This window comes from Diadema setosum, chromosome 22, assembly GCF_964275005.1.
Source record: "Diadema setosum chromosome 22, eeDiaSeto1, whole genome shotgun sequence".
Classification (NCBI taxonomy): domain Eukaryota; kingdom Metazoa; phylum Echinodermata; class Echinoidea; order Diadematoida; family Diadematidae; genus Diadema; species Diadema setosum.
In genome coordinates, this window is record NC_092706.1 from 9,881,707 (window position 1) to 9,898,971 (window position 17,265).

At 38.6% G+C, this 17,265-nt stretch overlaps 1 protein-coding gene across 2 annotated transcripts in view; it reads right to left on the reverse strand.

The window, feature by feature from the left end:
• Positions 1-850: 850 nt before the first annotated feature.
• Positions 851-17,265, reverse strand: part of LOC140245383 (uncharacterized) — a 50,459-nt gene continuing 34,044 nt past the window's right edge. The window contains exons 3-6 of one of the 2 annotated variants that reach the window (XM_072324959.1): positions 6,185-6,256; positions 4,465-4,541; positions 3,103-3,130; positions 1,226-1,295 (exon numbers count right to left, since the gene is read on the reverse strand). In XM_072324959.1, coding sequence (XP_072181060.1) covers positions 3,119-3,130; positions 4,465-4,541; positions 6,185-6,256 — 161 coding nt within the window. In that variant the 3' untranslated portion in view covers positions 1,226-1,295; positions 3,103-3,118. Of the gene's footprint in view, positions 1,296-3,102; positions 3,131-4,464; positions 4,542-6,184; positions 6,257-17,265 lie in introns of both variants that reach the window. The other variant, XM_072324958.1, reaches the window with a different exon arrangement.

Sequence of the window (17,265 nt, forward strand, 5' to 3'; positions counted from 1 at the left end):
TGAGAAAAGTCTTCTAAAGAGTTGAGCCACGAGCATTACAGGCTGTGTGCAAGTTGTGAAATCCATTTGAAAAAATGCTACAAAAAATGCTACAAAAAAAGGCAAGAATTTCCTTACTACAACCCAGCATGCCTTGAAAACTAGGCAGAAGTTAGAAATGGTTTGACGAGGCAAACGTTGACAGGCACTATCATGAAATAACAATTTTCAATTTGTCTTTGTGTGTGATTGCCATATCATATGATGCCCAGGTATTCCGGGGGTTTTTTATGGTCACCCATGCAATGCACAATTGTTTTTTTTTTCTTCATCTTCTTTTTTACGAGACTGCTTTCAAATCCATGCAGTCAAATTAGTAGTATCTACTTACAGCAAGTTAACGTAGGGGTAACCACTTATCGCCTGATATGACATACAATAGGTTTAAGTCCTTACCAATATGTAAAGACATCTAACACTTGGTATTCTATAAAACCAAGTGCCTCCATACAAGTCGAAGAACTTTATATACACTGTACATGTATATACAGGAGCACCTATAGATATTATTCCCAATAGAGGGCTAACACATTTATACATTTTAAAGCCATTCTGCCGCCAAAGGGCATTCTTATACTGTGAACGACCCTTGAACAACCACACACCTTCAGATTTACGCAAGAGTGTCATTTATTCCTATGTTCAGACGTCTGCACAGTCTGTAACATACATGTAGCTGGGATGTTCCCAGACGAGGGTTAACGCAAATGACATGTAAAGAAGTACATTGGATGTACCACACGCTATGATCTACAGTGTGAAACATTTTAGCAGGTGGATAATATACATGTATTCATGATAGCAGACAGTCCCATATTTCAGGTGTTCATCCAAAGGAGTTGCTACTTTTGAAACATGAAAAAATAAAAGAGGGAGAAAATCTACACAAACAGCTTATCTTGTCTGCTATAAAGCTGCAAGTAACAGTTTACAATTTATGAGATGTTGAGCGGACCCTTTGAACTCATCAGATCATGCTGGGAGGGGAGGAGAAATGGAGTAAGACAAAAGAGTTGTAATAGGCAAGCTTGAAGACATTGGGGCGAGAGAGGAGCATCACGATGAGGTGATCCAGCCAGGGGGGCTGGCTCCAGGATGAGAAGAGAGGAGGACCGGTGGACGACTGGTCATCAGCTGGATGAGGCGTAGCGTTCTTTCAGGAGGTGGGCGTTGCGGGCAAAGCTGGCCGCCTGCTCCCGCATCCGCTCCGTCGTGTCCTCCAGCTCGCTCAGCTTCTCGCCCCGCTCCAGGGCAGCCTGTAGTGTGTGAGGATGCCAGCGATGGGCATAAACGGTAGCAAAGGCGGGGCATAGCAGGGTGGGGGTGGGTGGGGCAGATTGGGCGGGGCAGAGATACAAAACGCCGTTTGAGTGTACAGTGGGGTGTGGCATTGCCAGGGGATAAATGGGTAGTGTATAAGATGTGGGCGATGGGCGTAAATGTGGCAAGACGGGGCAGAACAGGGTGGGGTGGGTGGGGCAAAGCAGGGGGTGGGCAGGGCAGGGTGGGCGGAGCAGAGGTACAAGATGCCATTTTAGCATACAATGGGGTGTGGCAATGGCAGGAGGTTGGTCAGTTCAGTGTGTTAACGATGCAAAGCATGACAGATGTTGAGCAGGAGAAGCAAATTTTGAGGTGATTCAATTTTATGACCCGTACAACATTTTGAGCGTCCATGGGACATTGACATAGGAATTATGTTGATTCCACAGAAAAATCATAATAATATGTTTACAACCAAGGGACAAGACAAAACATACACAATGTGAAACAATTTGGCAATTCAAGTGATGAAATAATTCATCAGTTTCAAAGTCAATTTCAAATAGGTTTAAATGCGTGATGATGCGGCACATAAGAATATCACAATTATGAGGGAGAAAAGTGTAAATTTGGATCCACAGGATTTAGAATGATTGGAGTTGGTTGGGGAGTCACATCGAGTGGATTTTTGTTTCCATCATCCGAGTTGAAGGCAATTGTGAAAACAGAAGAGTATGACCAAAAAGGGTATCGGTACATGTATGTTTCAAAATATTTTGTGGAGAGTGCAGAAACAGTATAGGGATGGAAAACAGAGCAATATGGGATTGGTTGGATAAGGCAGGAGGGGAGTGAGAAAAAGCAGCAAAAACAAATAAAATATTATATTACAGATATGAGGTAAAGGCAAAATTACGAATTTGGCAAACAAAGATGTCAGTGTTAAATTTGTCAATTTGTGACAGAGGCATCAATTCATCGTGATTATAAAGAAACATGGGCACCCAGGCAAACATACAAGGAAAGAATTACAGAGATATATCAGTTGGGTATGTCAGAACATTGCAATGCATCGATGTGTGTGAGGGTACATATGTTGTAATTGCCATTTCCCCAGCAGCATATGGATCCATAATTGCACAGAAAATAAAATATGATGATGAAATATGATGGGGGGTATATATGCAGTATAGATACATAGATATGTTGTATAAGGAAGGAAAAAAAGGAAATGGAATTGTCAAAAGGGCATAAGTGACGAAGCAGCATTAGTTGTTTGGGTTTTATTTATTTTGGTTGTATTGAACCAGTGCATGACGGAAGCAGTTGAAGGAAGAAAATGGAGAGAAATATTATTCCACAGAAATGGGGTGAGGGCATTTATATGTTAGTGAAAGTATAAACCTACAGTTGAAGAATGATTTACTATTAATGCACCCAGCCAATTCTAATTTCAAATGAGGAGATATACAGTATACATGTTTTCCCAATGAACAGCCCACTTATGATTGCTGTTTAACCCGTTGAGGAGGAATCCCGAGTATACTCAGGCAAGCGTCTATGGGAAATGTGTGTGGTAGCAAAATCAAACCGTCCTCAACGGGCTAAAATACTTTGCTAGAACTTGCATGGCAGTCACCATAACAGCACCACTAGTGATGCTTGTACAGCCTACAGCTTTATATGTGTATGCCTTTGAAGTTCAATCATCAAGCACTGTTTCTGTTTTATGAGTGACTATTCTAAAACACCGGGGTTAATGCTTCAGTGTATGTAGCTAATGTGATATGTTTCTGTTACCATGTGTGTACCGATGTTAATTCTCAGTCTACGCAAATGAGTATAGGTATTAAAAGGGAGAGAGGAAATAAAAACAGTATGTTAATCAACCATTTTGGGTGCAGGAAAAGATTTATAAAAACACATTTAAACACATTCCAGACATTATGAGGAGAAGAAATATAGTAAACATGAAAAGGGATAGAAATAGTAATATGATATGGCATATAAGAGTGACTGAAAATATAGTTTTATAATTATGACAGTAGCATGCATTTTCTGTTAAAAATAATTTTCGAGAAACACCTATGAATCAATCATACAGAAATTTGGAAGGACAAAATCTCAAACCTTTAACCCTCTGGGCAACAAAATCAACATCAATAAAAATTCAGTGCTGTATAAAATCTTCTCATGTAATAAAAGATATTGTTCTTTGCTTCTAGTAGTACAGTAATAGAATAATAAGCTACTAAGCCAATACTATAGAAGTATGTTAAACATTGTATGGATATGCAGTGAATGCAAATATGTCTACTAAAAATATGTTCCATCCTGCTCTCTACATGTATGCAGGACTGTTTTTCCAGGAAGTTAGATATTTTCAGGTCTACAGCTTTTGCATCACGATACTTTCCAATCTCTTATGTCAGATTCTTTTCTTTTTTTAATCATAAAGGGTTCTGTACTCAATAGGAAAACTTCACTGAAAGTTTTGCTTTTCCTTTCGACTATCATCAAGCCTTTTAAAGGGGATGGCTAGTAACTGATCAGTGGGGAATCAGTGGGAATGCTGGGGGAAGATTGTTCCAATTCTTGTGGGATTCATTTAAGAATACATTATATATCTATTGTTGTGTAAAAAATAATCTGCTTCAGAACAGTCTCATATTCAAGTAATGTGCAATTTAATGCCCCGTCACTGTACATGCATGCTAACCTGGAAACATTAAACTGCACATTACTTGAATATGAGATCATTCTGAATCAAATAATTTTCACACAACAATAGATATACAGTGTACTCTTAAATGAATCCCACAAGGATTGGAACAATCACCCCCCAGCATTCCCACTGATTCCCACTGATCAGTTACTAGCCATCCCCTTTAAAGAAGACAAATTATATGTAACAAAATGTAACATAATACTTGTAATCATGCCCATCAGAAAGAGGGAGAAAGAGAGCAGCAGGTGAGAAGAAAGACCAGATGGACCTAAATATATCAACCTTGGGACTGTTAAGAACCACAAAGTCATCATACAAATCAAACATATTGAAATTATATAAAAATGCATTTATTCAATTATATTCAGTCATTAAGTGATTGAGTGATTGATATTCATTTTCATACTGGATTTATACAGACAAACATCCATTACCTGTCTGGGATCTGTGAATCCCTTATCAGTTCTGTGGCTGGCCTCCTCCCTCTTCTTCTCCAGGGCAGCCAATTTATCTGTGGGGATGACAAATCACTCAGGAATAAGGATTCCAGACTTTAAAACTCTTAAAGGGATGGTGTAGTTTTGGATGAGATGGGGTTTCAGGTTTCCAATATTTTTGGATGATGATTTTTTTTTTGAGATTATGAGAAACCTCTTAACATGAAAGAGCACATAATCTGAAGAGGAATTCAGTTTAATTGATGAAAATGACCGAGATATCCAAAACTAAGTGAACCTACAAGTAATAAAAGGTGGGACACATCTTTTATTTGATCACTTTGTTTTACTTTGTGTTTGGACATCTCAGCTATTTCAAACTCAATTTTCATCAAATAAACTTTGAATTCCTCCTAGAATTGTATACTCTATAACATTTTGATAAAGTGATTTCTAAGCATCTCTCAAAAAGTTAAAAGCTAAATCTTCATCTCAACCAATACCTTTAATAAGTCATGGATGTAATGGGGGCAGTAGCAATAATAACCTCACTTCAAGACTTCTGCTTTCAAGCAAAATTGGAGAGAGCAATAGGCGCACGGAATTTAATGGATAGTTCGTCTTTTTCTTAGGACATGCTCACCCCGCGTTCACATTAGACCAGTCGCAGGGACAGTCGTCAGAGATGTTATCTTTTTTTACGACTGACCGTCAACACTGCTATATTGACTGTCCCCGAGCTGTGGGGCCAATCAGGGCTTCGGGCGAGCCTTGCCACTTGAAACTAGAGTTTGCACATACGCACATTTGATGAATACAGCTGGGCATTATTAACTATGGCCCAAAGTCACTCTCTCCTCCAAATTCTGTCCCCAGATCTGACTTGCTTCGCGGGGGACGAGGGGACAAGTCCTAGTGAGTGTCCACACTATGGTTTTTGGAGGGGAATTAATGGCCCTTTTTTTCCAAGGAGGTTTATATTTAAACCATGGTTAATGCACATTTCTTCCACGTAAATATATGATTGACAGATTGCATACTCCAACAGACATCCAGTAACAAACATGCATTGATATATACGCGCATGTCAACGGTATATTGTACGTCTATTTCACACCATGGTCTGAATTTAAACCGTGAATTCGGGCCAATGTGTTGAAGTGTGCACTCTACCAGGAACTCTTGCCCACTCACTGAAATAGATGGCCCACAATTGGCCACATGCATTTACCTCACAAACCGCTAATTTATCTATTGTAAATGATGTACACTAAAAATCCCATGGATGAAATTACAATAAGACTCTCAGTATCCCAAAGTATTCCAAGGAAACTCTTTAGAAGATGCTGAGCCTTTCAAAATTATCTCAAAAAGTTTAAAAATGCATGCAGTATTGATTTCTTAATTGCAACAGAATGCGGCAGCCACTGCCACTCTCATCTACACCTCTCTGATCCGAATGAACTAGCCACCTGCACCCGCACAAACAAACAGAAAAATTGAGAAATTGGAAGGACTGCGCAAAAAGAAAGCTAAGTACTGCTTCAGAGGTGATATAAGTCTCATCTGAAGATGTGTCCTTGGAACCAAGCACCCTCATCAATAACTAGTACTATCCTCTCAGTTGCTGGCCAATCTGTATGGCATTCATTTCCGTTTGCTTCACAGTACTTTGATACGATGCCCCAATCCCTGTGACCAATTTCCAATCACTTACCCCGTGCGTACTTTGACTTCATGCGGTCGGAGCTGACCCGCTTGAACTGTGACGAGGAAGATGATGTGTCATCTGGAGGAATGACAAGCAGAAAGAGAAGAAAAAAAAAATATCAGAGCAAATGTCATACTAGTAACCATTCGTACAGCATGTATTGTACCAGTACATGGCATCTTTAATATGTGCAATACACTTTAACCCAACAGATTAACCCACTGCCTGCTGGAACCATTCGTTTTATGTACAAGTATCAACCTTCATGGTGTTGAAGAGGCAGCCAGTTTACAGTAAGAGCCAGGAGCGCTTTGATATTTACATATAAACATGTGGGTAAAAAATATGATGATCTACCCCCATATGGGGCAAATAATATGAACATTTTAATCATTCATTGGATGCTACATTGTATACAGTATAACAGTGCATTTTTCAATCATGCTGATGTGATGAAAGTTAAACAATGAAATGCATTCTTAAAAAAATACTTAGAACTTACTATGCACACTGCAGGGCAGGTTGACCCTGTTATATGCAATATCCTGTGACATTTAGATTCTAATTGATATGACAACAGGGTATTTCATAACTGGCAAATACATATGCAGTGAATGTACAATGGTTTGTGTTTATGTGTACAAGTATGTATGTTTGTTTGTTTTCTGTATTTTGTGTGAATGCACAATTTACACCTGTTGATAGTACCACATCACTCTGGCTAGACACACGATATTGGCACTATAGTCCAGCTATTCGTGACTCAAGGCTTGCGAGGTTTATTGATTGCAATATTGAAAGCACACCTGATTCTTCTTTTTGTCCCAATTCAAAACTATGGAGTAATGAAATGCAAAGTAGTAGTAGTAAATTTGATGAGAAGAAAATATAAAATAACATGTGAACATGAAAATACAGACTAATGGACAGTCACTCAAAAGCAATGAATAATGCCAGCCATCACAAAGTTAAAACTAGAGAAGCACTCTGAGAGCGCAGACCTCCGCCAAGCATGCAGCTCAATTCCACCACTGATCTTGTTCTTCCATTAGAAATATCAGTGACTTCTACCCGGCACCCATACGTACTTCTAGGATGACAAACATGTGCTGAAAGTCGCCCGATTTCCCGATATACATAGAAGCATTTGTTACGTCATAAACCCTCAGCTGCACAGGCGCGCCTCGCCCTAGCAGAAACTAGAGCACGCACTTTAGTGCGCGCATGCAAACCTCAAATACGCGCAGCCTGTTCATTGACCCTACCTGGCAAAATATCAAAATCCTTCATAAATTCCCCCAAAATTCTCGGATCACCCCCAAAAGTTAATCGTTTGTTACTTGTGTCATTCTCAAACTTTCCTGCAAGTTTCATCCCAATCTGTTTGCTACTTTTTGAGTTATTTTGCACACGGACAAACAAACAAACGAACGAACAAACCAACGGTAACGAAAACATAACCTCCTCCCTCGGCAGAGGTAACAAGTCTCTTCAATTGGCTCTAAAATGAGCAGCTCCATCCATTTCTCCCTTTTGTATTAAGCCATCATGTCTCACTGTCAAAAATGCTTTAAAGGTCATGTTTACCTTTGGGAGTAGTGATTTTAAAAATGTTCAAGATATCACATTTGATGCACGTATGCACAGGTCAGTTGTATCACAAACCATCCTGCCATAAAAGAATTTTGCAATAAAACCTAAAATATAAGGAGATTTCATTATTTTTCTCAATAAACCACAACTGCAAACGGTTTAGTCTAGAAACATTTTTATCATAACCATTGTTCACATTTTGTACAGTTAAGAATACTTAACAGAGATTACACTAATTCAACATTTTACGTCAGTTGTTTCTATCCCAAACTCACATTTTAGAACAATTTTGAAGCAATAATGCTGGGTTTTTATTTCATCTGCAAATGGTAAATTATGCCTTTAAAACATCTTAGTTTCGGCACTGTGAGCACAGTTGATGTGTCTTGCATTAACCTTTTACGTGCCCTGGCACTTTCAAATAGCTTTAACTTGCTGAGTTTTATCAAGGAGGTTCTAGAGAATAGAGTCACAACCGTCTTATTTCCTTTGCTAGATGTTCGAAGCCGCCGCTCAAAAATACATGTATTTGAAGCATGTGCCGAACAGGATCTGCCGTGCAGATACGAAGACAACTGACTCCTGTCTCATTGCATAATCACCAAGCACTTTCAAAGGAAGATATGTTTTTGTGATGGTAATTACTTTTCACTTTCCCTTCTTACAAAAGGTAGGTGGTACAGACACGAGGATGCGCGAATAGAAATTGAGCAAAAAATGCTGAAATAAAGATGAAAATTACTCGACTGGGCATACCCGGGCACTAATCTGACATATTATCTATAAATAAAGAATTATACTTGAAGATTATTCCATATTAGTTTCATTTGTGGAAATTAAGGGGAAAAGTGATAAAACCAGCTTTCAAGGATGGTACAGTTTTAAACATTTTCACATGATACAGCTCTGATTTACACTTTTGCACAACTTTCTGGACGAGATTGACTTTTGTTTTACTAAATTAAATTTCACTTAAAGGACAAGTTCACCTTCATAAACATAAGGATTGAGAGAATGCAGCAATATTAGTAGAACACATTAGTGAAAGTTTGAGGAAAATTGGACAATCGATGCAAAAGTTATGAATTTTAAAATTTTTGTGTTGGAACCGCTGGATGAGGAGACTATTAAGGTTCGTGATGTCATATGAGTACAACAGTATAAAGAAAATGTAAAGAAAATTCAACATATTTTCACTTTTTTCGCATAATAAAAGAGCACTTGACTTGCCTCTTTCTAAAGGCAATGGGAATAATATTACCCATAACATATGTCAGTAACGAGTCAAGGGAATGTGTACTTTTATCAAAAGATGATATTTTGTGAAATTCTCTTTATATTTTCCTTGTTGTGACACCATAGACTGCAGTAGTCTTCTCATCCAGCGGTGACTGCACAAAAACTTCAAAAATTCATAACTTTTGAACGGATTGTACGATTTTCCTCAAACTTTCAATGATGTGTTCTACCAATACTGCTACATTCTCCCAATCCTTCTGTTAATGAAGGTGAACTTGTCCTTTAAGTGAAATTTCATTTCATTTGATAAATAAATACGCGAAATATGGCCAACATTTAATATAATAACGTTCAAAATGAATCTTCAGATTGCTCAGCAAGATGGCGGCGTCGAACATCGATCATCAAAGGAACAAATGCACCTGTGGAATTCTTTTGTCCATCAATAGAAATCTGACAACTGTCTGAATAATTACAGCCAGTTGGAACTCCATGTATAAAACCTCCTTGGTTTTATCATGAGCACCTAGTAACCTATTCACACTTGACCTAGTTGTCTATTAGCACACCCACTCGGGTAAGAGTGAGTAGCAATTTGCATTGGGTCCAACATGAAGGCCATGGTGACCCAATGGGGATTGATGGGACTAGGTAATCCTTGTGTATTCATTGTCAATATATTCATTGTCAATATGTTTCTAGACATAGACTGTGCTAATTCAATTGGTGGTGAAAGCACTCTAACATGTCTGTCACTCTGTGAACAAAGCAGAGTGTGGGTCATCAGGGGGCAAGAAGCAGTTCAAGTGGTACACGTACATGTACCTACATGCATGTACTATCGCAATCACTACAATACATGTATCAGATAGTGAAAGTGACACACAAGTAGGCCTACATCGAGTATGTATTCCCATCACTACAATGTACAATTGTATCTCGGAGAGATAGTGTAAACATGAGCACACAACAGAGAGAGACACACTCACAAATGGTGAACTGTACTTCCCTGGTCATGTGATTTTGGGTATTTTTATGTTATAGATATCTCTGAAACTGAGCATATAATAGATGCATACAGCCTGGTTGTCTCCTACCGCAGAATGAACTTGAAGCAAAAGGGGGGAGAAAATAAAAGAGGAAGCAATCGGGCATTTAGAATTTCAATGAGCAAGTCTAAAAGAATATAGAAATGGTGGATCTAACTTTTAATATTCAATATCTAACAGCAAATTACTCTTAAAATGAATTGAGATAAAGCTAATGACTCAGGCAAAGGTTTAATCTCAGTACCTGAAGATGATTCCTCTACTCTATTTTCTCCTATACTGTAAAACATGATATATTCGCGGCATGAAATTTTCGTGAATTGGAGCCAACAGCCTTTTTTGCGGGCATGAAATTTTCGTGAATTGCCACTGGCATTCAATGCATATAGTGTAGACAAGAGCTTTCACGTGCATTTTAATTTTGCAAATCTTGGCGCTCGCGAAATTCGTGAAATGAAAATGCACGCAAACATTCCTCATTTTACAGTACTTTCTCTGGATGGACAACATCAAAGAATGGATGTGACTGGACGTAGAGGATAGAGTCAGGTGGCGACAACTGATCTTCAGTTTCTCATACTGTCACTGTGGGTGACCTGTGGGTCATGAGAAAGATGACATTCATGAAACTTCCGCGAATTGTCACTGGCATTAAATGCATTGTTTAGAATTGCGCGCATTTTGCTTTCGCGAATATTAGCTCCTCGTGAAATTTGCGAAAGTTTCATTCCCGCGAAATTTTCTGCAAAATGAAATTCAACATTTATACCACGAAAATAAAAATTTTACAGAGGGCTCCTACTCAAATATCAATGAGTAGGTCCTGAGAGGTCATCTCTCCAAATTTGGTGCTTTTATCCGCCGTGTAACGGTAATGTCAAAATTTGACGTTAAGCGACCTGACTAAATGTGGTTCTACAGATTATGTTCCCAATACATTATGTGCTTTCACTGTTGACAAGTAGCCACCATCATAGATCAAACCTTGGCCTTTGACTCGCTTGTGGTTATATAAACACAGCATATCCGTGTAAAGTTACCAAAACACCCAGGCAAGAATTTTACTGGAAGTGAAACAGGGGAAAACAGTTTAAATATAAACATGAGTGTTGATGCAGCTTCAACCTATCGTTATCATTACTTTGGAATGAAAAGCTCACTGCAAACAAATGGGTGAATTACAAAATTTTATCTTTCAGCATACACTGATTACTTTAAAGAGTACTTCTTTAAAAAAAAAAAAAGACATTTAACAGTCATTGAGGTTACTCTTCTGTAATGTCAAAAATGATGTAGAAAATATAGCTTGATATCACAGAAAATAAAGGCAGTTCTGCTCATAGATATACTGGTGCTTTTGTTGCTTCAATTTCATCCCTTTCACCCAAAATTATCTTTCCTTTGAAGCATCTAACACTTTGTAATTCTTTTATGTCAAATGAATATTACAGAACCAATTCTAAAAATGAACATACAGTTTGTATGCTGTTCATGACAAATTCAATTTTTTATCTTTTTCACATTTTAAATCGTTACACTTTCACTGATACACATATTTTTTTTTTTTGTATTGAACATGTGTAACTTAGCGCTTCCATCTCTACATCAACATGGTGGTCAAAAGTGACACAGCATGGACCTTGGCAATTAGACCATGACTGATGTTCATGATAATAGCTCAGTGATTACTACCATCAGTGCATAGTAGCTGCCGCAACACTCAAGGCATTAGTCTTTGAGATCAGACTCCTTTTCGGCAGAATCTTGTGATCTACAGCACATACTGTAAAACCAGAAATTTTTGCGTTCATGAAACTTTTGTGTAATTTGCGAAGAGCACAGATTCACAAAAGTAAATTGCACACAACAGTTCTTTTCTGGGCACAATTAATCGGATGCCAGTGGCAATTCACAAATGTCTCTTATCGCATAAAAGGTTATCGGCTCTGATTCACGCAAGTTTGATGCCGCAAATATGTTTCATGCCACAGGCAACGAGGGAGATACTATCGATTGCATTCACAAATTCTGAATGAACTAATCTGGATAGTAATAAAGATAACTTTTAATTTCACTGTCTTCATAAACATACATGTAGTATGGAAACTTCATTGCTGCAAAACAGTACATTATGCTTAATCTTTCCCTTTGAGCATAGATAGTGCCACAAATCTAAACTTGCTAAAACTGTCCCTTGCCACATCTAGTTCTACCTCGCGTTGTGGCTTAATTGCAAAGAAAATTCATTAAAAAAAAAAGAATCCCAAATCAAAAATGAAAAAAATTAGTTTTAGTATAGTAAATAGTCACTGCTAGGACCCAAGAAATTAATTTTATTTGTATATATTTTTATTCATAATTACTTTTTTTTATTTAGAAAAAGTTGTTAAATCGACCTACAGACAAAAAAAAAATCCAGACATGGAAGAGGACGAGCTTTAGAAAAAAAAAAATGTAAGGTCTATCAGACACTTTGATGATTCAGCCAATCACAGAAATTTCATCATATCTTTATACGACAGACAGTTGTGATTAATCAGATTTTCAAGCAGGTAATGTATCGTTCAACACACAACGTACGTGTGATGATTAATACGCGACTGACTGCAAGCTTTTGCCAGCTGTTGTATCACACTTGCAGCAGAGCCAGTACAATTTCTCAACGTCCATACTATTTGTACTTCGAATCAGTATCTGACTCCATCGGAAGACAAGATTCCAGTGAGTCAGAGAAGATTAGCAAGTAGCAATAGACTACCAGACTACCAGTTGCAATATCTTTAAAGAGGGAATACGATGTTTTCGTGTTCACACGTATGCTAAAATTTACAACAACAAAACAATTAACAAACCTTCCTCACAAGTCAGCACAAGCAACAGACAAATTAATCACTCCTGATCACCAATATGATAAGGAACTCACAGAATGTATCATCCACAGTCTGAACGGCACATCTCAGGCACAACATCATATAGATATTTCTCTGTCTCTGACTGATATTATATATAAAATCCTGAAAAGTGTTGCAGTAGAAGTGATGCCTGGAGAAACAACAATATGCTGCACTATTAAGCTGTACAGAATGTTTGCATAGGATGCAAGCTCACACTCATAATTTGACTAAAATGATCCCCGCAAGAAAAGTTGGCCCCTCAGATTTCCTTGGAGGGAGGCCAGTATTGTATGCAGCAGTAAATTAGAGCAACTGTCAAGAACACTCAAAGCTCACGTCTGTCACTCTTCTCCAGTGATTTATCACACATTGTAACGGTACCGTTGCCGAATTATGCACAATCCCTACACAATCAAGGGAATTTGATGAGAAAATTACAGTAAACTCCAAAACAGAAATTCACCTTTCATGGAAGATTAAACTCTATCTAAGACCTCTTGCCTTAACACCTCTCTCCTTGTTAGAAGTATACAAACATTCCTGCCGGTCCATACTTCACCCTCTTCATTCAAACTTTCTGTTACCTAGAGGCCCATTTACACTTGCTTGGTCTAAAATCGCGACATTTGGGTGCAAGTTGCTAAGCAACTACACCCAAACGCCCTCGAAACATCGCCAGAAAAATCGCCAGCCGGAGCGCGATTTTTTGAAACATCGCGATGTTTGAAGTTAGCAAGTGTAAATCCAAGCTGCAGAAATATCACGATTTTTCATCACGTGACTTTCGGTATCGGATTGCACCGGGAGTTTACGCGCGCTCCCGATCCCTCTGGGGAACGTGTAGAGAGTACGTCGGTCACTGGTCAGAGTACTAGTACACGGTACAGTGTACACTAAACGGCCGATCCTCGATCGGCTCGTGGTCTCTCACCTCCCTCTCCCTGATGAAACTAGTACGTGAAAACTAGTAGCAAACCTGAAGTTTTCCAACCACGTATCATCACCCCTTGACGACTTAACAAAATAATTTTTTTAAGTTTGCTCTTCCGAAGGGTCATTAATCTGAAAATGATATAATGTTTGTTGTTTAGGTTAATATTTGGACCTTGGGAGAGCTACACTGAATTGACGGCCAGCGCATGCGCACACAGACATCTTATCCGTTCATGGATTTGAAATGTGTGCGCATGTGATGTGTGCGCATACGCTGGCCGTAGTATTCAGTGTATGTAGCTCTCCCAAGGTCCTCTCGACCAAGTCACATTCAGTCATCAATTCGAACAGAAAGGGACTACTGGCAGAACCAAACGTTGTCCGAAGCCTGTTTTCAATACTTCAACTTAATTGGTAAGTCCTCAAATTGAAGAAATTTTGGATTTTAAGTTGATATTTACCCGCGATACTAAATCTGTCATGATCCTGAATGCTGCAATGCGAAGTCCCATTGCGCTATGCGTATGGGGCTGCTGGTCGCAGTTAATTGCATGATTACTAAGACATGAGAGCACTTTGGGGCGAGTAAGTCTCACAGTGTTAGTTATATGAAAGGTAACCTGAAACACAAACTAAGACAAGGAAATTCAGGGAAACTTTTGAGGTACCAAAACTTTATATTATCTTTAAGCATATGATTTGAGAAAATATTACCAGTTAACACTCTTGTTCTAGCAGGTTGATCAATGGTGTACAGTTGTGTCAAGCAAAACTTTACATTCATAGTTATTGTGTATTAAACAAGTATTTCCATGTCAAAGGTCCATGTAAAGGTAGCAGCACTCATTTGAAAGATCAGTTTTCTTATACACATCATTTATGTATTCACAATTCTGACAATCAAAAGGTTTGCCTGAGGCTTGCCCAACATAGCAACAACTGATATATGCAGGATGGATTTAGAGTACACTGTATTGGGGTTAATTTATCAGGAACATAATTAATCTTGTTTTACTAGGACCCCAGGAAAGAAACATTCAAGAATTTGACTACAAAATTAGTCTATTGTACTGGGTATGCTATTTTATATCCGTCTCAACATGTGACTCTGAGGGCATCACATTTACAGTGTATCATCAAAAGGAACAGAATGATGACATTACGAAAGTGCAGAAAGAACTCACACCCTACCACAGGACATTCATGAGTACCACCCTAGTATTGAATAGTAATGAAATAAAAATGTGACTGGAGTGGAAGAGGTGCTTTTAAATGCCTCTGGAACGTTGCGCCTCTTTGGTACACAGAAGGTCATAATTATCTGAATATTTCTCTATTTTCTTTTAATTTTTTCTCCATACTGGTTTTCAGCTCACTGCTCATGAATTGAAGAGCGTAATGCCTGGATAAATTCTCCTATACACTGACTGCTCTTGATGCATTATAACACCATGCTTCAGAACCGTTGGAAATTTCAAAATCACTCCTTGACTATTTTATAATGTGCATACACCCATTCATGTACTGCGTGCGAGTATGTGTGTATGTGTGTGTGCATGTTTGTTTAATGGGATAGGCGTGTGTTGGTTTCCCTTCTCCCTTGGATGGATTACAGATGAGTTTCACATGCTGTTTTGTGCAAATTTGCTCTGCCACCCATTTGTGTTCATTGGGAAGTATTTGGACCTAACAGATGGTTGCGTATCATATGTGTAGTGATATATTACAATGCATTATAATCCAGACAGCGTAAGACTGCTGTAGGACATTATGCCTAGATCTATGCTAATATTTATGTGCTTTTATAGCCTTTTGCAAGCTGCATTGTACAGAGCACATCTAATAGATGGTTATACAAATAACATAAAAAATATGAATTTTTTGCGTAATTGGCATTGTGACTTTAATAATTTATGACTACAATAATGATAAATACATTACAATCAATGGCAGGGGGAGCTCTTCCATTCTTGAGAGAACAATCAAACAATGCATCATAGCATGATGTGCATTGCACTATAAATATGAGTAGGGCACGAAATGAATAATATGGTCATATCTAATTCAGTCACAAACTGCCTCCTCGGAGGAGAAAGACAATGCCTACACACATGCAAACACACACACACACACACACACACACACACACACACACACACACACACACACACACACACTCATACACAAGGGTATACTGTTGATAGCATTACACTAAACATAAAAGACAGAGGTGCATTTGAGATGCATAATTATGTTAACAGGATGATGTCTATAATTGAGAGTACAATTAGGTTCTGAGGTGTGAGGGTGGCATTTTTTTCTATGTACCACAGACATCTACAGGGCACAAACCATCAAATCATATAATTTATACATCTAAAGGTCAAAAACATTATATTCAGAAATGGAGCAATGGACAACTGCAGGATCATACGAGTGCGAGCAATCGGGCATCTTCCACACAAAGCGTTCCCAGAATTTGTCACTGCACCATACCCTGTGCGGCTGTCTGATGTGCAGCGATCTTGCACAACAAGATAATAGTGTGGCATCGACGCTCTCAAAAAGCAACAAAAAGGCAACTTTTCCCCGACTGACAGATAAACCGTATACTTACCTGAGCTCATTGTGAGGTGAGGTATTGCTTTCAGATAGATGGAAGATGCTCCTCAGTATATCAACACCACCCCTTTGCAGCAAATGCACCAGATGGGAATATCAAAATAGCAATTTCTACCACACACTCAGGTGTCTCCCAAAACTGACATGTAAAGAGAGCAAAAGATACGGACAGAGAGAGAGAGAAAGAAAGAAAGAGGGAGAGTGAGGGATGTAGAGGGGTATACACAGTGTACATACATTATCTTGATCATTATACTAAAGCTCCCACAGATGACTATGTGTGGTCCCTGGATGTGTATTCATTTTCTCCTGTACATATATATTCGACGATCAAAATTTCATATCTGTATCTGCTCATCGTGCCGCTTGGCGGGGCGCATGTAACACAAGCAGGTGCATCAATTATTTAGGGCAGAATCAGCCGAGTGGGGAGTTGGCTGCTGTCTCCATAGCCCTCATCATCCATTGTAAATGTTAATAATATGAGAGGGTGTAACAAAAGCTGCAGATTAAAAGGCTGACCTGTGAACAGGGACGCAAGAGTCATTAGTGCACCGATGGTCAGCAGTTCCTACATGGGATTTCATTTTGATCGTAGGTGCGTTCATCCAAAAGGAGTCTGACAGGATTTTCATCCAAACCAAATCGTTAATACAGTAAACCTCGCTTCTAAGTCGACATCGCATAAGTCGACAACTCGCTTAAGTCGACACAATAAAAAAGTCCTGATTTTTGCCTTTGCTATTTCTTGAAAATT